This window comes from Myotis nattereri (assembly GCF_964212035.1).
Source record: "Myotis nattereri genome assembly, chromosome: 15".
In the NCBI taxonomy this organism is placed as follows: domain Eukaryota; kingdom Metazoa; phylum Chordata; class Mammalia; order Chiroptera; family Vespertilionidae; genus Myotis; species Myotis nattereri.
Genome location: NC_138090.1, coordinates 55,628,290 through 55,646,460, shown reverse-complemented (window position 1 = coordinate 55,646,460; position 18,171 = coordinate 55,628,290). Strand labels below are relative to the sequence as shown.

Here is an 18,171-nt window from a genome sequence, read left to right as displayed (position 1 = left end):
CCCTGCCCTGCGCTGGCTCCATTACAGCGTCCTCAATGTTGACCATGTGTTGCTTCTGCCTCTTGGGGTGCAGGGGCCCTGGGCCCCCCTAATGCCTCAGCCCCAGGCCCTGCACGGAAACCCCGGCCAGGCCCGGCCCGCAGCCGCCCAGCTCAGATGACCGGATGGCTTGCGGGGCACACCTGGCGCCGTCCCCAACCCCGCCCCTGGCCGGGCGGTACCCGGAAAACTGTCCGCCGGAGCCAGCGCGGCGAAGCATGGCCATGGCGGCGGCGCCGGCCGTGTGCGTCTCGCAGGGCCCCCCGCCCGGGGCCGCGTCCCCGCCGGCCGCCGCGCCCGCGCCCTCGTCGGGCCTGGGCCGCTGCCGCGTGGCGCTGCTGCTGGCCGTGGCGCTGGACGTGGCGGGCATGGCGGCGCTGCTGACCGGCGTGTTCGCGCAGCTGCAGGTGCGCGGCCGCGACTTCGGCGACCTGCTCATCTACTCGGGCGCGCTGCTCGTCTTCATGAGCCTGCTGGGCTGGATCCTCTGGTACACGGGCAACATCGAGATCTCCCGCCAGGAGCTCGAGCGCGACTACGGCCTGCGGCCCTCGGCGCTCGCCCGCCTGGCGCGCAAGCTGTCCCGCCGCTGGTCGGCGCCCGCCTCCTCCGCCGCCGGCGGCCAGCGCGCCGCGCCCGGAGCCCGGGGAGCCTGCCGGGCCCCGCGCGCGCCCCAGCCCGGCGCCGGCTCCCGCCGCGTGCGCTTACAGCTCGCCACGCTCGAGGCCGCGCCCGGGGCGCCGGGCACCGGCAGCGAGTGAGCCCGAGGTGAGGGGCCGGGAGGCGGGGCGGGGAGAAGCCGAGGGGAGGGACGCTGGGAGCGATGGAGAGATGGAGAGACCGAGGGGAGAGAGGGAGGGACCGAGGGGAGGGACGCTGGGAGCGATGGAGAGGCCTAAGGGAGGGGGGGCGGGGCAAAAGGGAAAGAGGGCGGGGCTTCGGGGGAGATGGAATTAGAGCAGCGGTTCTCAACCTGTGGGTCGCGACCCCTTTGGGGGTCGAACGACCCTTTCACAGGGGTCGCCTAAGACCATCGGAAAACACATATATAATTTCATATTGTTTTTGTGATGAATCACGATGCTTTCATTATGTTCAATTTGCAACACTGAAAATACATCCTGCATAGCAGATATTTACATGACGATTCATCACAGTAGCAAAACTACAGTGATGAAGTAGCCACGAAAATAACTTTATGGTTGGGGGTCCCCACCACATGAGGAGCTGTATGAAAGGGTCGCGGCATGAGGAAGGTTGAGAACCACTGAATTAGAGAGACCCAGGGAAAGATGGAGAGAGAGAGACAATGGAGCGAGAGAGACTCAGGCCCAGGCCCAGAGAGCAGCAGAGACCCCGAGGATGGAGAGAGCGGGCGGGGAGGAGCGCAGACTTGGGAGGCGCCGTGAGACTCTGCTCCCCCGCTGCCCCCAGGAGATGAGGGGAGTCCCTGTAGCTTGGTGGGCCCTCCCTGCGCTCCAGCCCCAGGTGCATCAGGTCCCACTTAATCCTCAGCGGACCTGAGTCTCCCAGCCCCACCCCAGCGGAGGGCGCTGAGGCCCCAAACGGTGCCACCTCTTGCCCAAGGGTACACAGCCCGGATTCTCCTGGCAGAAAGTGTAAGGAGAGCCCAAGCTGGTGTGGCTCGCTCAGTGGATAGAGTGTTGTCCTGCGGATTGAAGGGTCCCCGTTAGCTTCCGCTCCAGGGCACATGCCCGGGTTGCAGGCTCAGTCCCCAGTAGGGGGCGTGCAAGAGACAGCTGATCAATGATGAGAATGTTTCTCCTTCTCTCCCTCTCCCTTCCTCTCTGAAATCAATAAAAAAAAAAAAAAAAGAATACATTATATTAAAAAAGAAAGAAAGTCTAGCCCTGGCTGGTTTGGCTCAGTGGATAGAGCGTCGGCCTGCAAAACAAAGGGTCCTGGGTTCTACGTGGGTTCGATTCTGGTCAAGGGCCCGGACCTCGGTTGCCGGCTCCTCCCTGGCCCCCGCCCTGGTTGAGGCTCATGCAGCAGGCAACCAATCAATGTGTTTCTCTCACATCGACCTTTCTCTGTCTTTCCCTCTCTCTTCCACTCTCTCTAAAAATCAATGGAAAAATATTCTTGGATGAGGATTTTAAAAAAGAAAAGAAAAAGGGCCAAAACCGGTTTGGCTCAGTGGATAGAGCGTCGGCCTGCGGACTGAAAGGTCCCAGGTTCGATTCCGGTCAGGGGCATGTACCTGGGTTGCGGGCATGTCCCCAGTAGGAGATGTGCAGCTGATCGATGTTTCTCTCTCATCGATGTTTCTAACTCTCTATCTCTCTCCCTTCCTCTCTGTAAACAATCAATAAAATATATTTTAAAAAAAGAAAAAGGAAGTCTAAAGAGAGAGGGGGTAAAACTGGGAATGACCCACCAAGCAGGAGAGTGACGGTGACACAGACCAAGACACGGGAAGTGTCCTTCCCTCCGCTTTATTCCTCCTCTCCCTCCTATTCCCTTTCCTAAACACACTCTCCAGCCTGCACTCCTGTCCCCGAAGACCTGCTGTGGGTCCCCGTCACCCTCTGGTGACACCCACTCCAGTCACGGACACGTGGGCCCGCTCTGTCTCCGCGCCACATCTCCTGCCTTCCCTGCGGTCATGACAACATCCCTCAGACCACGACAGCCGGGCTCTCACGCCCGTTGGCGTCTGGCCCTGCTCTCCCTGCCGCAGGACTGGCCCTGCTCCACAGAACACTTCCCATGCGTCCTTTAAGGTCCAACTCAACCTCACTGCCTTTCTCTGGGTCTTCATATTGTGAGTTCCCCACTGTTGTTTGTATCATCCTGTGTTGCATCTCTGTGTGCTGGTACTGCCACTCCCAGCCATCAGGGAGCCCCTTGTGGGGGAGGCCTGGGTCCCTGGTGTCTACGTGCTTAGCACTTCCCAGCAAAAAAGTGAACCCAAGAAATCAGAGATTCGTGATTCCCCGGGTGGGTGGCTGGATGGGTGAACAAATGGGTAATTGAGTGGATGGGTGGGTGGGTGGGTGGGTGGGTGGATAGATGGTTGGTTAGGAGATGAATGGATTAGTTGGTGGATGCATGGATGAACAAATGGATAGTTGAATCGATGGGTGGATGGACGGATTAGTTGATGGGTGGATGGGTGGCTCGAATGGGTTGGTTGATGGGTGGATATGGATCGGTGGATGAATTGGTTGATAGATGTGTGGATGGATGGATATGATTAGATAGGTGGATGGGTGAATGGGTGGCTGGTTGGATAGTTTGAGAGATGGGTAGGCACATGGATAAGTGGATGGTTGGGTTTTTTAAATGGTGAATAGAACAAATGAATGGATGAGTAACTGAATCATTTTCTCAAATGAGGATTCCATAACACAATTGAAATCTGATACCCTAAGATTCTCTATAAGTCATGAACTAACTTATGTTTTATGCATCCAGAATGATGCTAGTCATGTACCCTTCTCTCTGAGAATTGAGAAAGTAGTCACTCTAGTTCTATGGTTCAGGTGAGGAAACCATTCTAAGAGAGGATGAACAGCTGTGCAATAGGTGAAGCAGGAGCTAGCACAGATGTGGCATATAATGCAGAAACCGCCACCTGTGGGTACAATTACCCCTGGAAATCCTTTACCCAGAAGTCTCACAGCTGGTAGACCTCCACTGAAGGAGCCACTGCCAGAAACTGGCCAAGCTGACTTTTGTGTAGGCCACGAAGGAATGAGTGTATATGGTTGGATAGAGATATGGGTGGTAGATGGATGGATGGATGAATGAATGGGTGGAAGGATGGATGGATGGATGGATGGATGGATGGATGGATGGATAAATGGATGAGTGGATGGATGGGAAGGTGGATGGATGGATGGATAGATGGATGGATGGATGCATGGTTGGATGGATTGATGGATGGATGGATGGTGGATGGATGGATAAGTGGATGAATGGGTGGATGCGTGGATGGGTGGATGGGATCCAGACATAGAACTCCTCCTCAATGGGAAAGGTGAGGTACTCCCAACACATGAAGGACAGAGAACTTGAATTTTAACAGAAGGACCCACAGGCCCTGGCTCCAGTGCCTCTCCTCCCACTCTGGGACCAAAACGAGTTGAGTGGCCGTGCACCCGCCCTTTGTCACTTTCTCCTTATCTTCTTCCTCAGTCTCTGCCTGTCTCTCTCTCTCTCTCTCTCTCTCTCTCTCTCTCTCTCTCTCTCTCTCCCCCACATCTCTGTTCGCCCCTGCACCTGTCTCTCCCGGCCTCTTTCCCCACCTGGACCACTATGTTCCGATGAGTTAAAGTCACATGCTCGCTGCAGCCGATCAGGGCGTGGAGGGCTGCGGAGACCGTGGGCACTGTGTCAGGCGTGGGTGAGGGGCTGAAGCCGGTGGAAAGGGCTTCCCCGGTGTCCCTGAGGCCGCTGGGTGGTGGGTGCGGAGAGCGCAGGGCTATGGGGTCCCCAGCGGCTGCTAACACCCCCCTCCCTCCTGCAGACGAAGCCAAGGATGCACCTGAGAGGACCCGACTGGGATGCAGCCGTCCCCACATCACCTGGCCGCCGGGATGCCCCCTGCACTCCTTTGTCACCCGCATAAATGACTGCTTCCTATCTCTGCTTGTCTGTCTGGGAGAGGGGCGCCTCTGGGGCCGGGGGCGGGGGGGCCCGAGTGGACAAGGTCACATCCACATGCACTGAGGATCCCAGGCCCCTGGGGACACCGGTTCTCCAGCCCTGACCCACCCTCCCCGCCCAGACGCCCCCCTCCCAGGCCCCTCTGTTAGTTTGGGCCGCTCCCAGAAGCAGACCGAGGGGCAGATTAGACTTGCAATGATGTTTACTGGGGGAAACACAGGGAGGGGAGGTTGACATGGCTCTGGCACCGAGGAAGGAGAGGGGGGAGGGAGGGAGGAGGGTCAGGGTTCAGGTGGGTCTTGAACTGAACCGCATGTCCCAGAAAACTTCTGCTGGACCACGGGGGGCTGAGAGGTCAGGTTGTCCGCTGGGGGGGGGGGGCGCTCACATCCTGCAGGGACCCCCACTGTGCTCGGTGGGAAGCCTGGGAAATGCTAGGAGGGTCACAGGATACCATGGCGGGGAGCTGGGGTGTCAGGAAGAATGTTGAAGGGTACAGCCCCCTCAGCCTGGTTCAGACCACCCCCAATTCCCTCATCTCAGACCCCCTGCCACAGCCCAAGCCCTGCCACTCACCCCCCCCCCCACCACACACACACACACACACACACACACACACACGCACACACACACCCTGCCTCCAGGCCTCATCCACCTCCACCTCCCATGGCTCTCAGCAAAGAGACCAGGTGCCTGTATCCTGTATCTTTCTTCTTTTTTCTAAATATTTTTATCGATTTGAGAGAGGAAGGGAGAGAGAGAGAGAAACATCCATGACGAGAGAGAATCATGGATCGGCTGCCTCCTGCACCCCCCGACACTGGGGATCGATCCCGCAACCCGGGCCTGTGCCCTGATGGGGATTCGAACCGTGGCCTCCTGGTTCATAGGTCAATGACGCTCAACCACACAGCCACACTGGCCAGGGCTGGAAGCTATACCTTTATTGAGGGGTGCCCCTCGGGGTGCCCCTAGTCCTCCTCCCCTCCTGTTTCTTCTGCTTCGGTCCCCGAGGCCTCCAGGGCGCCCTTCAAAGGCTGGCTGGCGGCGACGGACTGGCTGCCCGAGGACTTCTTCCTCGCCTGGGAGCTCTGAGAGGTGGAGGGCATGGAGCGCCGCTTGGATTGCCTGAAGCAGGAGAAGTGCAGCAGGTCCTGGCTCTTGACCCACCTGCCGGGAGGGAGCACGCTCAGCCCCAGCCCCTGGCCACTGCCGCCTCCTCCTCCCCCTCCTCCCCCTCCTCCTCCTCCTCCCCCTCCTCCTCCCCCTCCTCCTCCTCCTCCTCCCCCTCCTCCTCCCCCCCCTCCTCCTCCTCCCCCTCCTCCTCCTCCTCCTCCTCCTCCTCCTCCTCCCCCTCCTCCTCCTCCTCCTGCCAGGCAGCCCACCCGGCCCAGCCCCACTCGCCAGTACAGGAAGACGCTGAAGATGACGAAGAGCAGCCCTGCGCATGTCCAGCTCAGCACCCACAGGTGCTTCAGCCGCATGTTCTCTGGACAAAGCGGGGACCCTGTGAGACCCCGGGGTTCTGGCGGCCAGGCGGCCAGCCGCCGCCCCAGGCCCTCCGGCTCGCGGGCACTCACCGTCCGGCCGCTGGTGGTAGCAGATGCCATCTCGGTAGCAGCATCGCAGACGCAGACACAGATTGGGGTTCTCGATGGCCGCCTGACCCCCACAGCTCTCCCGGTTCCACGCGTCTCCCTCACAGCCTGGGCCAGGCACGGGGGGCTGTGTCAGAGGCCGCGCCCAGGACCACGGGGCAGCAGGATCCAAGGCCGGACTCCCCGGCTCACTGCCTAGTGCAGGCTCTGCGTGGACCCGGGAGTCCAGGCCTCCAGCCTCCTCCCTCAGACCAGGAGCCCAGGCCTCCAGCCTCCTCCCTCAGACCAGGAGCCCAGGCCTCCAGCCTCCTCCCTCAGACCAGGAGACCAGGCCTCCAGCCTCCTCCCTCAGACCCAGGAGCCCAGGCCCCCAGCCCCTCCTCCCTCAGACCCAGGAGCCCAGGCCCCCAGCCCCTCCTCCCTCAGACCCAGGAGCCCAGGCCCCCAGCCCCTCCTCCCTCAGACCCAGGAGTCCAGGCCCCCAGCCCCTCCTCCCTCAGACCCAGGAGCCCAGGCCCCCAGCCCCTCCTCCCTCAGACCCAGGAGTCCAGGCCCCCAGCCCCTCCTCCCTCAGACCCAGGAGCCCAGGCCCCAGCCCCTCCTCCCTCAGACCCAGGAGTCCAGGCCCCCAGCCCCTCCTCCCTCAGACCCAGGAGCCCAGGCCCCCAGCCCCCGTTCTTGGGGACCCTGGAGCCTTCCACTGCTCACTCCATGGATAGAAGAATCCCTGGATTCCATTCCCATCTGTGAAGGAAAATAGACGGCTTCAGGCGCCTGTGGAGGCTGAGGCGGCCCCCGCTCAGCCCTCTGACCCTCTCCCCGGGCCCCTCACCTACTGAGCCCTGCATCAGCAGGAAGAGGCTCAAGGCTGGGATCCCCCAGCCCACCATGTCTCCTCCCCAGACTCCTGGGGCCTCTGGTGAGAGACCCTGAAGGCCATCCCCCAGCAACCAGCGGGCCCCGCCTGCCCGCCCGCCCAGCGCCCAGGGTTCTAAGTTCTGTTGCCAGGGGGCCCCTTAGCCCTGGGAGTGAAGGAAGGGGTGTCACAGTAGCCCGGTCACGCCTGCGTGCTGGAGAGCTGCTGCCTGAGAAGCAGGTGGAAGGGGCCCTGGGGTGGGGCGGGGTCTGGCTAGGAGCCCCCTTGGCACCCGGTGGAGAGGGGGTGGTTGGGGTGTAAGCCTCTCGTCCTTACCTACCAGGGCCCTCGCCAGAGAGCCCCTTGGTTAGTAACGCGAGGCCGGGGTCTGAGTGCCCGGGCTCTGTCATCATTTCTGCCTGGGATCCAGGTGGCCCCGGGGTCCGAAGACGGCCAGGAGCCCCTGGGGTCGGCCGCTTGCTCAGGAGCCCCTGCCTCAGTGGCACTCAGGGCCCCTGGGAGGAATAGGTAAGCAGCATGGTTGGGCCACGCCTGGCAGGTGGCTCTCGGGGCCCAGGGCTGAGGTTGGCTCCTGGATCACGGGCCTGGAGACCCTTTGCCAGCCTCGGCCTGTCTCCCCACCTGCACACCGGAGGGGGGGCATGGAAGGTCCTCACTCTTGGTTTGGTCTCTGGTGAGGCAGTGGTGGGCCCATGTCGGGGCTGGGGCGGGACATAGTCCCAGTTCATCCCAGTGAACCTCTGCCCAGCTCTGCAGCCCAGTGGAGGCAGGGAGTGGGGGGCACTCACCTCTCCTAGGTAGCGAGTGTGTGTGTCCAGAGCAGGGAAGAGGGACCTGGGCTCAGGACACCTGGGTTACAAGGTAGGGGGGCCTGGTCTCCTGGGTCTGAGGGAGGAGGCTGGGGGCCTGGGCTCCTGGGTCTGAAGGGGGAGGAGGCTGGGGGCCTGGGCTCCTGGGTCTGAGGGCAGAGGCTGGGGGCCTGGGCTCCTGGGTCTGAGGGAGGAGGGGCTGGGGGCCTGGGCTCCTGGGTCTGAAGGGGGAGGCTGGGAGCCTGGGCTCCTGGGTCTGAAGGGGGAGGCTGGGGGCCTGGGCTCCTGGGTCTGAAGGGGGAGGCTGGGGGCCTGGACTCCTGGGTCTGAGGGAGGAGGGGCTGGGGGCCTGGGCTCCTGGGTCTGAGGGAGGAGGGTCTGGGGGCCTGGACTCCTGGGTCTGAGGGAGGAGGGGTTGGGGTTCTGGGCTCCTGGGTCTGAGGGAGGAGGGGCTGGGGGCCTGGGCTCCTGGGTCTGAAGGGGGAGGCTGGGAGCCTGGGCTCCTGGGTCTGAAGGGGGAGGCTGGGGGCCTGGGCTCCTGGGTCTGAAGGGGGAGGCTGGGGGCCTGGACTCCTGGGTCTGAGGGAGGAGGGGCTGGGGGCCTGGGCTCCTGGGTCTGAGGGAGGAGGGGCTGGGGGCCTGGACTCCTGGGTCTGAGGGAGGAGGGGCTGGGGGCCTGGACTCCGGGGTCTGAGGGAGGAGGGGCTGGGGGCCTGGACTCCTGGGTCTGAGGGAGGAGGGGCTGGGGGCCTGGACTCCTGGGTCTGAGGGAGGAGGGGCTGGGGGTCTGGACTCCGGGGTCTGAGGGAGGAGGGGCTGGGGGTCTGGGCTCCTGGATCTGAAGGTGGAGGAGGCTGGGGGCCTGGGCTCCTGGGTCTGAGGGAGGAGGGGCTGGGGGTCTGGACTCCGGGGTCTGAGGGAGGAGGGGCTGGGGGTCTGGACTCCGGGGTCTGAGGGAGGAGGGGCTGGGGGCCTGGGCTCCTGGGTCTGAGGGCAGAGGCTGGGGGTCTGGGCTCCTGGGTCTGAAGGGGGCGGCTGGGGGCCTGGGTTCCTGGATCTGAGGCCGGGGTTGGGGGGCCAGGGAGTGGGTCTGAGGGCAACTGCCCAGGAGCCCCGGCCGTTTCTGGGGAAGCCCCGGAGGCTGACTGTCCCGGCCTCTATAAACATCCTGCGGGGAGCTGAGTGGGCCCCGCGCTGCCTCCGTCAGAGATGACACAGGTCAGAGGGGGCTCGGCAGGGGGCCGGGGGTGGGGGTCAGAGGGGTTGCGGGGCCGAGGCCGGGCAGCTGCTGACCATTTCCTGTGTCAACATCATCTGGACCCACTTCCAATTCCCGGGATTCCTCAGGGATCAAGGAGGGGGTGGGGGGCGGGGCTGCCGGCCCGGGACCGCGGCTGGGGACTGGGGGGGCCCCACCGTCACGGCCCTCACCGCTAATGACAGGTTTGGGCTGCCTCTGCGGCCCGCCTGCCCCGTCACCCCCCAGAGGCCAGACAGGACCCCCCAGGGACAGACAGACGGACACACACACACACTCACACAGCCTCGGACCTGCTGACCTCACACCAGCCAGCCCCGCCTGGCCCGGGGCCTGGGGGCCAGCACAGGAGCAGGGACCCCCGAGACCGCCCTGAGGGCTCCCTGGCCTCTGGCGAGGACCACCCTCAGCCTCAGCCCCGGGCCTCCCCCTGTGCCTGGCCCCCAGCCTCCCAGCTGGTCCCTGTGACTCTAGGGTTCCTTGGTTCTGCATCTGCCTTCTTCTCACTCTGGACTCTGTCTCCATTCCTGCCTGGGACTCCCCCGTCCTGCCTCCCTCCTCCTTGCCCTCCTTACTGTATTTTTTAAAATGTGTTTTTTCATGGAAGCTTAACCAGTGGACACAGACAACAGGGGGGTGAGGGCATGAGTACGGGGATGGGGGGGTAGCGGGGGGTTAAGGACACATATGTAATACCTTAATCAATAAAGAAATTTAAACAAATAAAATATGGTTTTTTATTGACTTTTATTTTTTTTTAATATTTTATTGATTTTTTACAGAAAGGAGAGGGATAGAGAGTTAGAAACATCGATGAGAGAGAAACATCAATCAGCCACCTCCTGCACACACCCTACTGGGGATGTGCCCACAACCCAGGTACATGCCCTTGACCGGAATAGAACCCGGGACCTTTCAGTCCGCAGGCCGATGCTCTATCCACTGAGCCAAACTGGTCAGGGCTTTCTTGACCTTTAGAGAGAGAGGAAGGGAGAGGGAAAGAGATAGAAACATCAATGATGAGAGAGAATCATGGATCAGCTGCCTCCAGCGCACCCCCAGCTGGGGATCAAGCCTGCAACCCAGGCATGTGCCCTGACCGGGAATCTAACCAACGACCTCTTGGGGTCGATGCTCAAATGCTGAGCCACAGCAGCAGGGCTGTATTTTTTTTAAACATATTTTTATAGATTTCAGAGAGGGAGAGCGAAACATCAATGATGAGAGAGAATCATGGATCCGCTGCCTCCCGCACGCCCCCTCCTGGGGATCGAGCCGTCACCCGGGCCTGTGCCCTGACCGGGAATGGAACTATGACCTCCTGGTTCATAGGTTGACGCCCCACCACTGAGCCACGCCGGCCATTCTTGCCCTCCTTTCCGCAGAGGTAGCCCCAGTGTCCCCCACCCCGGGGGAGGCCAGGAGTCCCGAACCACACACCCCCTCTTGTCCTGCACCCGCCCCGTCTCCTTCCGCCTCCTGCGGGCACCTGGGAGAAGAAGACTCCACAGCCCAGGCTGAGGGTTGAGGCAGATGAGGAAACCAGTCTTCAGCCAGGGACCACTGACCTGCCCAGACTCCAGCCCTGCACCCCCCCCCCCCGACAGAGCATCCCCCAGACTGCCCTGTGGTAGCACCTTCCTCCGCCTTTCTGGACACTAGGGTTTAGGGCCTGGATTCTGACACCTGGGTCTGAGGGAGGAGGGCTGGGGGCCTGGGCTCCTGGGTCTGAGGGAGGAGGGCTGGGGGCCTGGGCTCCTGGGTCTGAGGGAGGAGGGCTGGGGGCTGGGCTCCTGGTCTGAGGGAGGTGGGGCTGGGGGCCTGGACTCCTGGGTCTGAGGGTGAGGGGCTGGGGGCCTGGGCTCCTGGGTCTGAGGGAGGAGGGGCTGGGGGCTGGGCTCCTGGGTCTGAGGGAGGAGGCTGGGGGCCTGGACTCCTGGGTCTGAGGGAGGAGGGGCTGGGGGCCTGGGCTCCTGGGTCAGAGGGAGGAGGCTGGGGGCCTGGGCTCCTGGGTCTGAGGGAGGAGGGGCTGGGGACCTGGACTCCTGGGTGTGAGGAAGGAGGGGCTGGGGGCCTGGACTCCTGGGTCTGAGGGAGGAGGGGCTGGGGGCCTGGGCTCCTGGGTCTGAAGGAGGAGGCTGGGGGCCTGGACTCCAGGGTCTGAGGGAGGAGGGGCTGGGGGTCTGGGCTCCTGGGTCTGAGGGAGGAGGGGCTGGGGGCCTGGGCTCCTGGGTCAGAGGGAGGAGGGGCTGGAGGCCTGGGCTCCTGGGTCAGAGGGAGGAGGCTGGGGGCCTGGGCTCCTGGGTCTGAGGGAGGAGAGGCTGGGGACCTGGACTCCTGGGTCTGAGGGAGGAGGGGCTGGGGGCCTGGGCTCCTGGGTCTGAAGGAGGAGGCTGGGGGCCTGGACTCCAGGGTCTGAGGGAGGAGGGGCTGGGGGTCTGGGCTCCTGGGTCTGAGGGAGGAGGCAGGGGCCCTGGACTCCTGGGTCTGAGGGAGGAGGCTGGGGGCCTGGACTCCTGGGTCTGAGGGAGGAGGCTGGGGGCCTGGACTCCTGGGTTGAATTGTGGGGTGGGGGGCTGTCACCCCAGGCTCCCTGTAGGGCAGGAGGCTGCTGTGACCAGGTCCCTATTGTTGCTCGCAGGCTGGCCCCAGGCCCAGTCCCCATCCCCTCAGGCCCGTCCACCCCCCAGGCTGGTGGCCTGAGTCACCTTGGCTGGCCCCCGCCGGTCCGGGGGGGCTACGTCAGTTCTCCCCTCACTGACGCAGCCTTGGGCCCCCCACGCTGACTCAGCCGGAAGTAGGCCCCCTGAGGGGTGGAGGCCTGGTGGTCAGGGGCTGGGAGGCCCCCGGGGGGCGCGCAGGGGTGGCCATGGCCGAGGAGAAAGAGCGCGCTTGCCTACCTGAGGCGATGAGGTCATGTCCCACCGTGGGGGGCTGTGACCTCACCTCCCCGGGGACGGGGGAGTTGCCCCCCCAAAGGTGGGGGATGACTCCAGCTGCCATCACCCCGAGCCCCCTGCCGGCTCTGCACAGTCTGCGGCCCAGGGGGGGGCCGGCGGGAGCCCTTTGAAAATACTTGTCACCTCTGACTTCTCCCTCCCGCCTCGTCTTTCTCTGCCGCCCTGGGAGGTGGGGTGCCCCCGGGACCTGGCCGCTAGCTGGGTCCCTCACTGGCTCTGCCTGGAACCCGGGACCACCTCTGGCCGCACACCTGGCGCTCCCGCCTGCGCGCCTGTCAGCATCGCTGTCCCCGAGTCGCCTCGCTCTGCAGCGCGTGCTCATCTCCGCAGGCGCCCTCCCTGCCGTCGGTGCTCCCGGCTCCTCCCCAGCCCCGCGGCACCCCGTCCCCTCCGCCTCGCTCACGGCCCCATCGGGGTCTCCCAGTGGTTCCATCTTATTCTCTCTCACCCCCTGCCCCCCTCCAATGTGTTAATAAAACCCACCAACCCAGCACAGGCTCGCCTTTGCGGAGCTGAGCGTGTGTGTGTGTGTGTGTGTGTGTGTGTGTGTGTGCGCGCACGCGTTACACGAGCGAGTTCACTTCTGTCCACACCGAGGCGGGTGGGGGCTGCAGGGGCACACGCCCCCCCCCCCCAGCTGCACAGGGAAGCTGTGGCCCCGAGGGGGGAAGCCACGTGCCCGAGGCCCCACCTCGGCTGGGTGCCTCCAGGTCGCTCTCACCTCCCCTGTCCCCGCCTGTCACCTGGAGACAGGCTCTTCCCCCCCCTCCACTGCTGACTCCCCAGCCTGCCTTGGTGGCTCCCCGCTGTCTGCTGGCCCCTGCTCCCCTCTCTCTGAGTCGCCCTGTGTCTGTCTCTCTTCCTCAAGGGGTCCCTAGGGGAACCCCAAACCTCTGGGGCTGCCTGCCTTCCCTGATGGCTGAGTGGCCCTGGTCCAGTTTGCTCCTGCAGTGCATCCCGGCTGCCTCCATCTCTCTGTGGTCTCTCTCTCTCTCTCTCTCTCTCTCTCTCTCTCTCTCTCTCTCTCCATCTGTCTTAGACTCTGCATCGCCCCAGCGACCCCCTATGTCCGTGTGTCCCCTGTGTGCCTGCCTGGGTCTCAGTGTCTCCATCTCTGTCTGTCTGTCTGTCTGTCTCCATCAGGCCCCCCCAGAGCCTTCATTTCCCCGGGCCCGCCCCCTGGCTCCCTCGGTAGCCCCGTCACCCCTCCCCCCTGCCTCCCCAGCTCGCTGCCTGTCGGGGGGTCTAGCGGGGACCCCCCACCCCGCCCACAGCGGGGCCCCCGGCTCCTGAGCCTCGTGTGTCTGCCCCGCGGGCGGCGGCGGCCTGGGCGGCGGAGGGAGGGGACGCCAATGACCTCACCAGCCCCTCTCCGACCCCCCCGCCCCCCTTTCCCTTTCAACTTTTCCAACTTCTCGTTCCGTGCCCTCCTCGGAGCAGCCGGCGGAGCCCTGCGAGGCGGCCGGCTCCGTCTGAATGGAAAAGGCAGCCGGGAGGTGAGTCAGGATGTGTCAGGCCGCCTCCCCTGCCGCCTGCCCCCCGCCCGCCCCGCCGGGCCCCCTATATAACCCCCTAGGCGAACGCACCGCCGCACTGCCAGGCCCGGCTGCGCCGCACATGCCGCCCCGGCCCCGGCCCCGGCCCAGCTGACCCCTGGGGCCCCGGCAGTGGACAGGGACCGGCTCGAGGCCCCCAGCTCCCTGCCCTCTGCCCCGGGGAACCCCGACCCGGCGGGGACATGAACAGTAAGTTGGTTCAAGTTACGGGGCGGGCGGGCGGGAGGAGGCGGGGGGTGGGGGGGAGCCGCGGAGGGAGGAGGGAGGGACCGTCGACGGGAGGGTGTGGAGCAGACAGACAGACAGACAGACAGCGGACTGGAACGGACACACAGGAGCCGGAGGGCGCGATGGGGAGGCAGAGGCGGGAGGAGAGAGTCCGGGGAAGCCGGGGGCCTGGGGTGGGACGGGCAGACGGAGGGATGGAAGGACGGACACTCCGAGGCGCGGAGACATGGGGACGCACAGACGGACCCGTGCAGCGAGGTGACCCCTGAGGGCCCAGGACGCCCAGGGAAACTGAGGCAGGGACCCCAAGGAGGTGAGAGCCAGAAGGAGGAGGAGGAGGAGGGGGGAGGAGGAAGAGGGGAGAGGCAGGGGTGCAGACAGAAACGGGGGAGCCGGACGGATGGATGGACGGACAGACAGCGGCGGGAGCACCCGGGGGCGCGCTGGGGGTGTGCGGCGGGAGCCGGGCGGCTCGGGGGGCGCTGATTGGCTGCGGGCAGCGGGGGGTGGGCCCGGAGGGGGATGGGCTGCCCGGAGGCCTGGGCCCCAGCCCGGGGCGCGGCGCGGCGGGGTCCCGCTCTCCCGCCCAGGTGCGCGGGGCCATCCGCGCCCACCGGGGGCGTCTCCCCGGGGGCCCCCGCGTCTCCGGCCCGCGCTCCCTCCCCGGCGCTCAGTGCGCCCGGTGCCCGGGCCCGGGGAGGGGGCAGGTCCTGGCCTGTGCCGCCCCCTCACGCCCCGCCCCGGGGCCCAGATTCCGGCGTCCGGGGGCGGACGGGAGACGCCCGGCCCGTCTCCCCGCCCGGGGCCGCGTCTGCTCCGACGGGCGGGGCAGCCAGAGCCGGAGAGGGAGCGGGAAGCCCGCGCCGGCGGCCACCGGCCCCGCGCCCTCCGCCTCGGGGCGCACGACCTCCCCACCCCCGCCCCCCGGTCCTCCTCCCTCCGACCACCCCTCGGGCCTGAGCCCCCCGCCCTCTCCCGCCCGCAGGTGTTTGCTGCCTGGTCCTGGCCGCGCTGAGCCTGTGGCCAGACCGAGCCGCCGCGCCAGGGCCGCCCCCCGGCCCCCCAAGGGCCTCCCCGGACCCGCGGGCCGAGCTGGACAGCGCCATCCTGCTGACGCGCGCGCTGCTGGCCGACACCCGGCAGCTGGCCGCGCAGCTGGTAGGAGAGACGAGCACAGGGGGGATGCTACCGGGGCCTCCAACGGGGCACAGACAGGGGAGGGGGCGTCTGAGGCCCGTGGTGGGGGGCGAGGGGACCCCCAGAGCTGGGCAGGGCCCCCCTCATAGCTTCCCCCACCCCGCAGAGAGACAAGTTCCCAGCCGACGGAGACCACAACCTGGACTCTCTCCCCACCTTGGCCATGAGCGCAGGCGCGCTGGGAGCCCTGCAGGTAGGAGCCGGGAGAGGGAAGGGGTGAGGGGGTCCCGGGGAACCGGGGCGGGCATGGGCCCGGCGCTCCTGACCCCCCACTCCCGGCCTGTCCCCCAGCTCCCCGGCGTGCTGACGCGGCTGCGGGCCGACCTGTTCTCCTACCTGAGGCACGTGCAGTGGCTGCGCCGGGCGGGCGGCCCGTCCCTGCGGACCCTGGAGCCCGAGCTGGGGGCCCTGCAGGCCCGGCTGGACCGGCTGCTGCGGCGGCTGCAGCTCCTGGTAGGGCGCCCCTGCTCGGAGGCCCTCCCCCTGAACCCCCAAGACCCTGGGGGCCCGAGACCCCCGAGGCCCAGACTCCCAAATCCTGCCCCTGAAACAGAGAGTCCGGGAACTGGGGACCCCAAAACCCCCACCCTGAAGCCCTAAGACGGGGCAGACCCCTGGCCCAAGACACCGCAATCCAGACGCCGAGCCCCTGAAACTGAGCCCCCACCCCCGAAATTCCCAGGTCCCGGGCAAGAGGCACTATCTTGGCAAACCCCAGGCCCCATGCAGCTGGGCTCTGAGGTCAGAGACTGTAAGACCACAGGCCTCGCCCTGGCCGCTGTGGCTCAGTGGATAGAGCGTCGGCCTGCGGACCAAAGGGTCCCGGGTTCGATTCCGGTCCAGGGCACATACTTTATTTATTTATTTATTTATTAAATATTTTCTTGATTTTTTTACAGAGAGGGAGAGGGATAGAGAGTTAGAAACATAAATGAGAGAGAAATATCAATCAGCTGCCTCCTGCACACCCCCTACTGGGGATGTGCCCGCAACCAAGGTGCATGCCCTTGACCGGAATCAAACCTGGGACCCTTCAGTCCACAGGCTGACGCTCTACCCACTGAGCCAAACCGGTCAGGGCTATTTATTTTTTTTAAATATATTTTTACTGATTTCAGAGAGGAAGGGAGAGGGAGAGAAAGAAACATCAATGAAGAGAATCATTGATCGGCTGCCTCCTGCACGCCCCCCACTGGGGATCGAGCCCGAAACCAGGGCATGTGCCCTCAACCGGAATCGAACCCGGGACCCTTCAGTCCACAGGCCAACGCTCTACCCACTGAACCACACCAGCCAGGGCAAGGGCATGTACTTTAGTTGCAGGTCCTTCCCAGCCTGGGCCCTGGTCAGGGGGCGTGCAGGAGGCGACCAATTGATGTGTTTCTCTCACATCAATGCTCTGTCTTTCCCTCTCTCTCCCACTCTAATAATCAATGGGAAAATATACTGGAGTGAGGATTAACAACAAAAGACCCCAGGCCTTGAGCCCTGAGCCACTGGGACTTCTAATCCTGGTTGTGAGCCCTTGAGACCCCCAGACCCTGAGGGTCTTTTAAAGCCACAGACCTAAGACCCTAAGGGCCCTGGGCCTCAGCCCCAACACCTTGGACCCCAAACTCCAGCTCCCAGGTCTGAGACCCATCGAGGCCCAGCCCTCACCCCAGAGTCCTGAGATCTAAGACCCCAGCCTCAGACCCAGGCCCGGCCCCCATGTGAGGCCGCAGCGCCCACCCCACCCAGCACCAGGGTCCACCCTGACTCTCCGGACCTGGTCCCCACCCCCCTGGACGTAGCCCTGGACCCTCGGCCTTAAGATCCCCACCTCCTGGGCTCAGCCTCTGGTTGCTTTCTGAACCCAACATTCCCAGTTTGGAGGCTCAGTCCCTGGGAAGTCCCTGGCATGCAGGAGGCAGCCAATGACTGTTATGCTCTCACGTCGATGTTTCTCTCTCTCCCTCTCCCTTCCTCTCTTTCTAAAAATCAATTTAAAAATATTAAAAAAAAAAATCCTAGAGCCCTAGCTGGTTTTGCTCAGTGGATAGAGCACCAACCTGTGGACCAAAGGGTCCCGGGTTTGATTCTGGTCAAGGGCACCTACCTTGGTTGCAGGCTCCTCCCCAGCCCAGGCTCTGGTCAGGGCTCATGCAGGAGGCAACCAATCGATGTGTTTCTCTCATATCAATGTCTGTCTGTCTGTCTGTCTCTCTCTCTCTCTTCCACTCTCCCTAAAACTCAACGGAAAAAGCCCTAGCTGGTTTAGCTCAGTGGATAGAGCATTGGCCTGTGAACTGAAGGGTCCTGGGTCGATTCCGGTGAAGGGCACATGCTGGGGCTGTGAGCTTGATCCCCAGTGAGGGGTGTGCGGGAGGCAGCTGATCAATGATTCTCTCTCATCACTGATGCTTCAATCTCTCTTTCCCTCTCCCTTCCTCTCTCTGAAATCTATAAAAATATATTTAAAAAGAAAAATCAATGGAAAAATATCCTCGGGCGAGGATTAAAAAAAAAAAAGGCAATCCTAGAAAAAATATACCCTACCCACACCCCCGCCCCGGAGGCCACAGACACCCTGCACATACGCAGCCTGGACCCCCAACCTGATTCAGCGGGGGCTGCAAGCACCCCTCCCTGGCCCCCCGCTGCACCCCTGGCCTGCCCCTAACCCTCCTCTCCCAACAGATGGCCCGCCTGGCCCTGCCCCAGGCGCCCCCGGACCCGCCGGCGCCCCCACTGGCCCCGCCGGCCTCGGCCTGGGGAGGCATCCGGGCGGCCCATGCCATCCTGGGGGGCCTGCACCTGACGCTGGACTGGGCCGTGCGGGGCCTGCTGCTGCTCAAGACCAGGCTGTGACGCTCGGCCCCGGAAGCCACCTCGCCCTTCACCGCCAGACCTTATTTATTTATTTATTTCGGGACTGGGGGCGTGGCAGCCAGAGGACCCCTCCCGCATCTCCCCTATTTAGAGAGGGTCCCTCCAGGGGACACCCGTGCCTTATTTATACTTATTTATTTCCG

At 64.2% G+C, this 18,171-nt stretch overlaps 3 protein-coding genes across 3 annotated transcripts; 2 read left to right on the top strand and 1 right to left on the bottom strand.

The window, feature by feature from the left end:
* The first annotated feature begins 204 nt into the window (after nucleotides 1-204).
* Nucleotides 205-4,649, top strand: TMEM238 (transmembrane protein 238). Its single transcript, XM_081107181.1, has 2 exons — nucleotides 205-807; nucleotides 4,535-4,649. The coding sequence occupies exon 1, from the start codon at nucleotides 258-260 to the stop codon at nucleotides 798-800; it is 543 nt and encodes a 180-aa protein (XP_080963307.1). The 5' UTR covers nucleotides 205-257; the 3' UTR covers nucleotides 801-807; nucleotides 4,535-4,649.
* A 996-nt stretch (nucleotides 4,650-5,645) lies between these two features.
* TMEM190 (transmembrane protein 190) lies at nucleotides 5,646-7,192 on the bottom strand (the record flags this gene model as incomplete). Its single annotated transcript, XM_081107417.1, has 5 exons — nucleotides 7,105-7,192; nucleotides 6,981-7,016; nucleotides 6,255-6,380; nucleotides 6,079-6,163; nucleotides 5,646-5,844 (listed from the first exon to the last, which is right to left on the bottom strand). The coding sequence occupies exons 1-5, from the start codon at nucleotides 7,160-7,162 to the stop codon at nucleotides 5,646-5,648; spliced, it is 504 nt and encodes a 167-aa protein (XP_080963543.1). The 5' UTR covers nucleotides 7,163-7,192.
* An 8,128-nt stretch (nucleotides 7,193-15,320) lies between these two features.
* IL11 (interleukin 11) lies at nucleotides 15,321-18,007 on the top strand (the record flags this gene model as incomplete). Its single annotated transcript, XM_081108307.1, has 3 exons — nucleotides 15,321-15,350; nucleotides 15,449-15,610; nucleotides 17,837-18,007. The coding sequence occupies 3 exons, from the start codon at nucleotides 15,321-15,323 to the stop codon at nucleotides 18,005-18,007; spliced, it is 363 nt and encodes a 120-aa protein (XP_080964433.1).
* Between the last annotated feature and the right edge of the window lie 164 nt (nucleotides 18,008-18,171).

Excerpts from the sequence above, each read along its gene's own strand:
- TMEM238 (XM_081107181.1), top strand. The coding sequence starts at position 258 with ATGGCCATGGCGGCGGCGCCGGCCGTGTGCGTCTCGCAGGGCCCCCCG.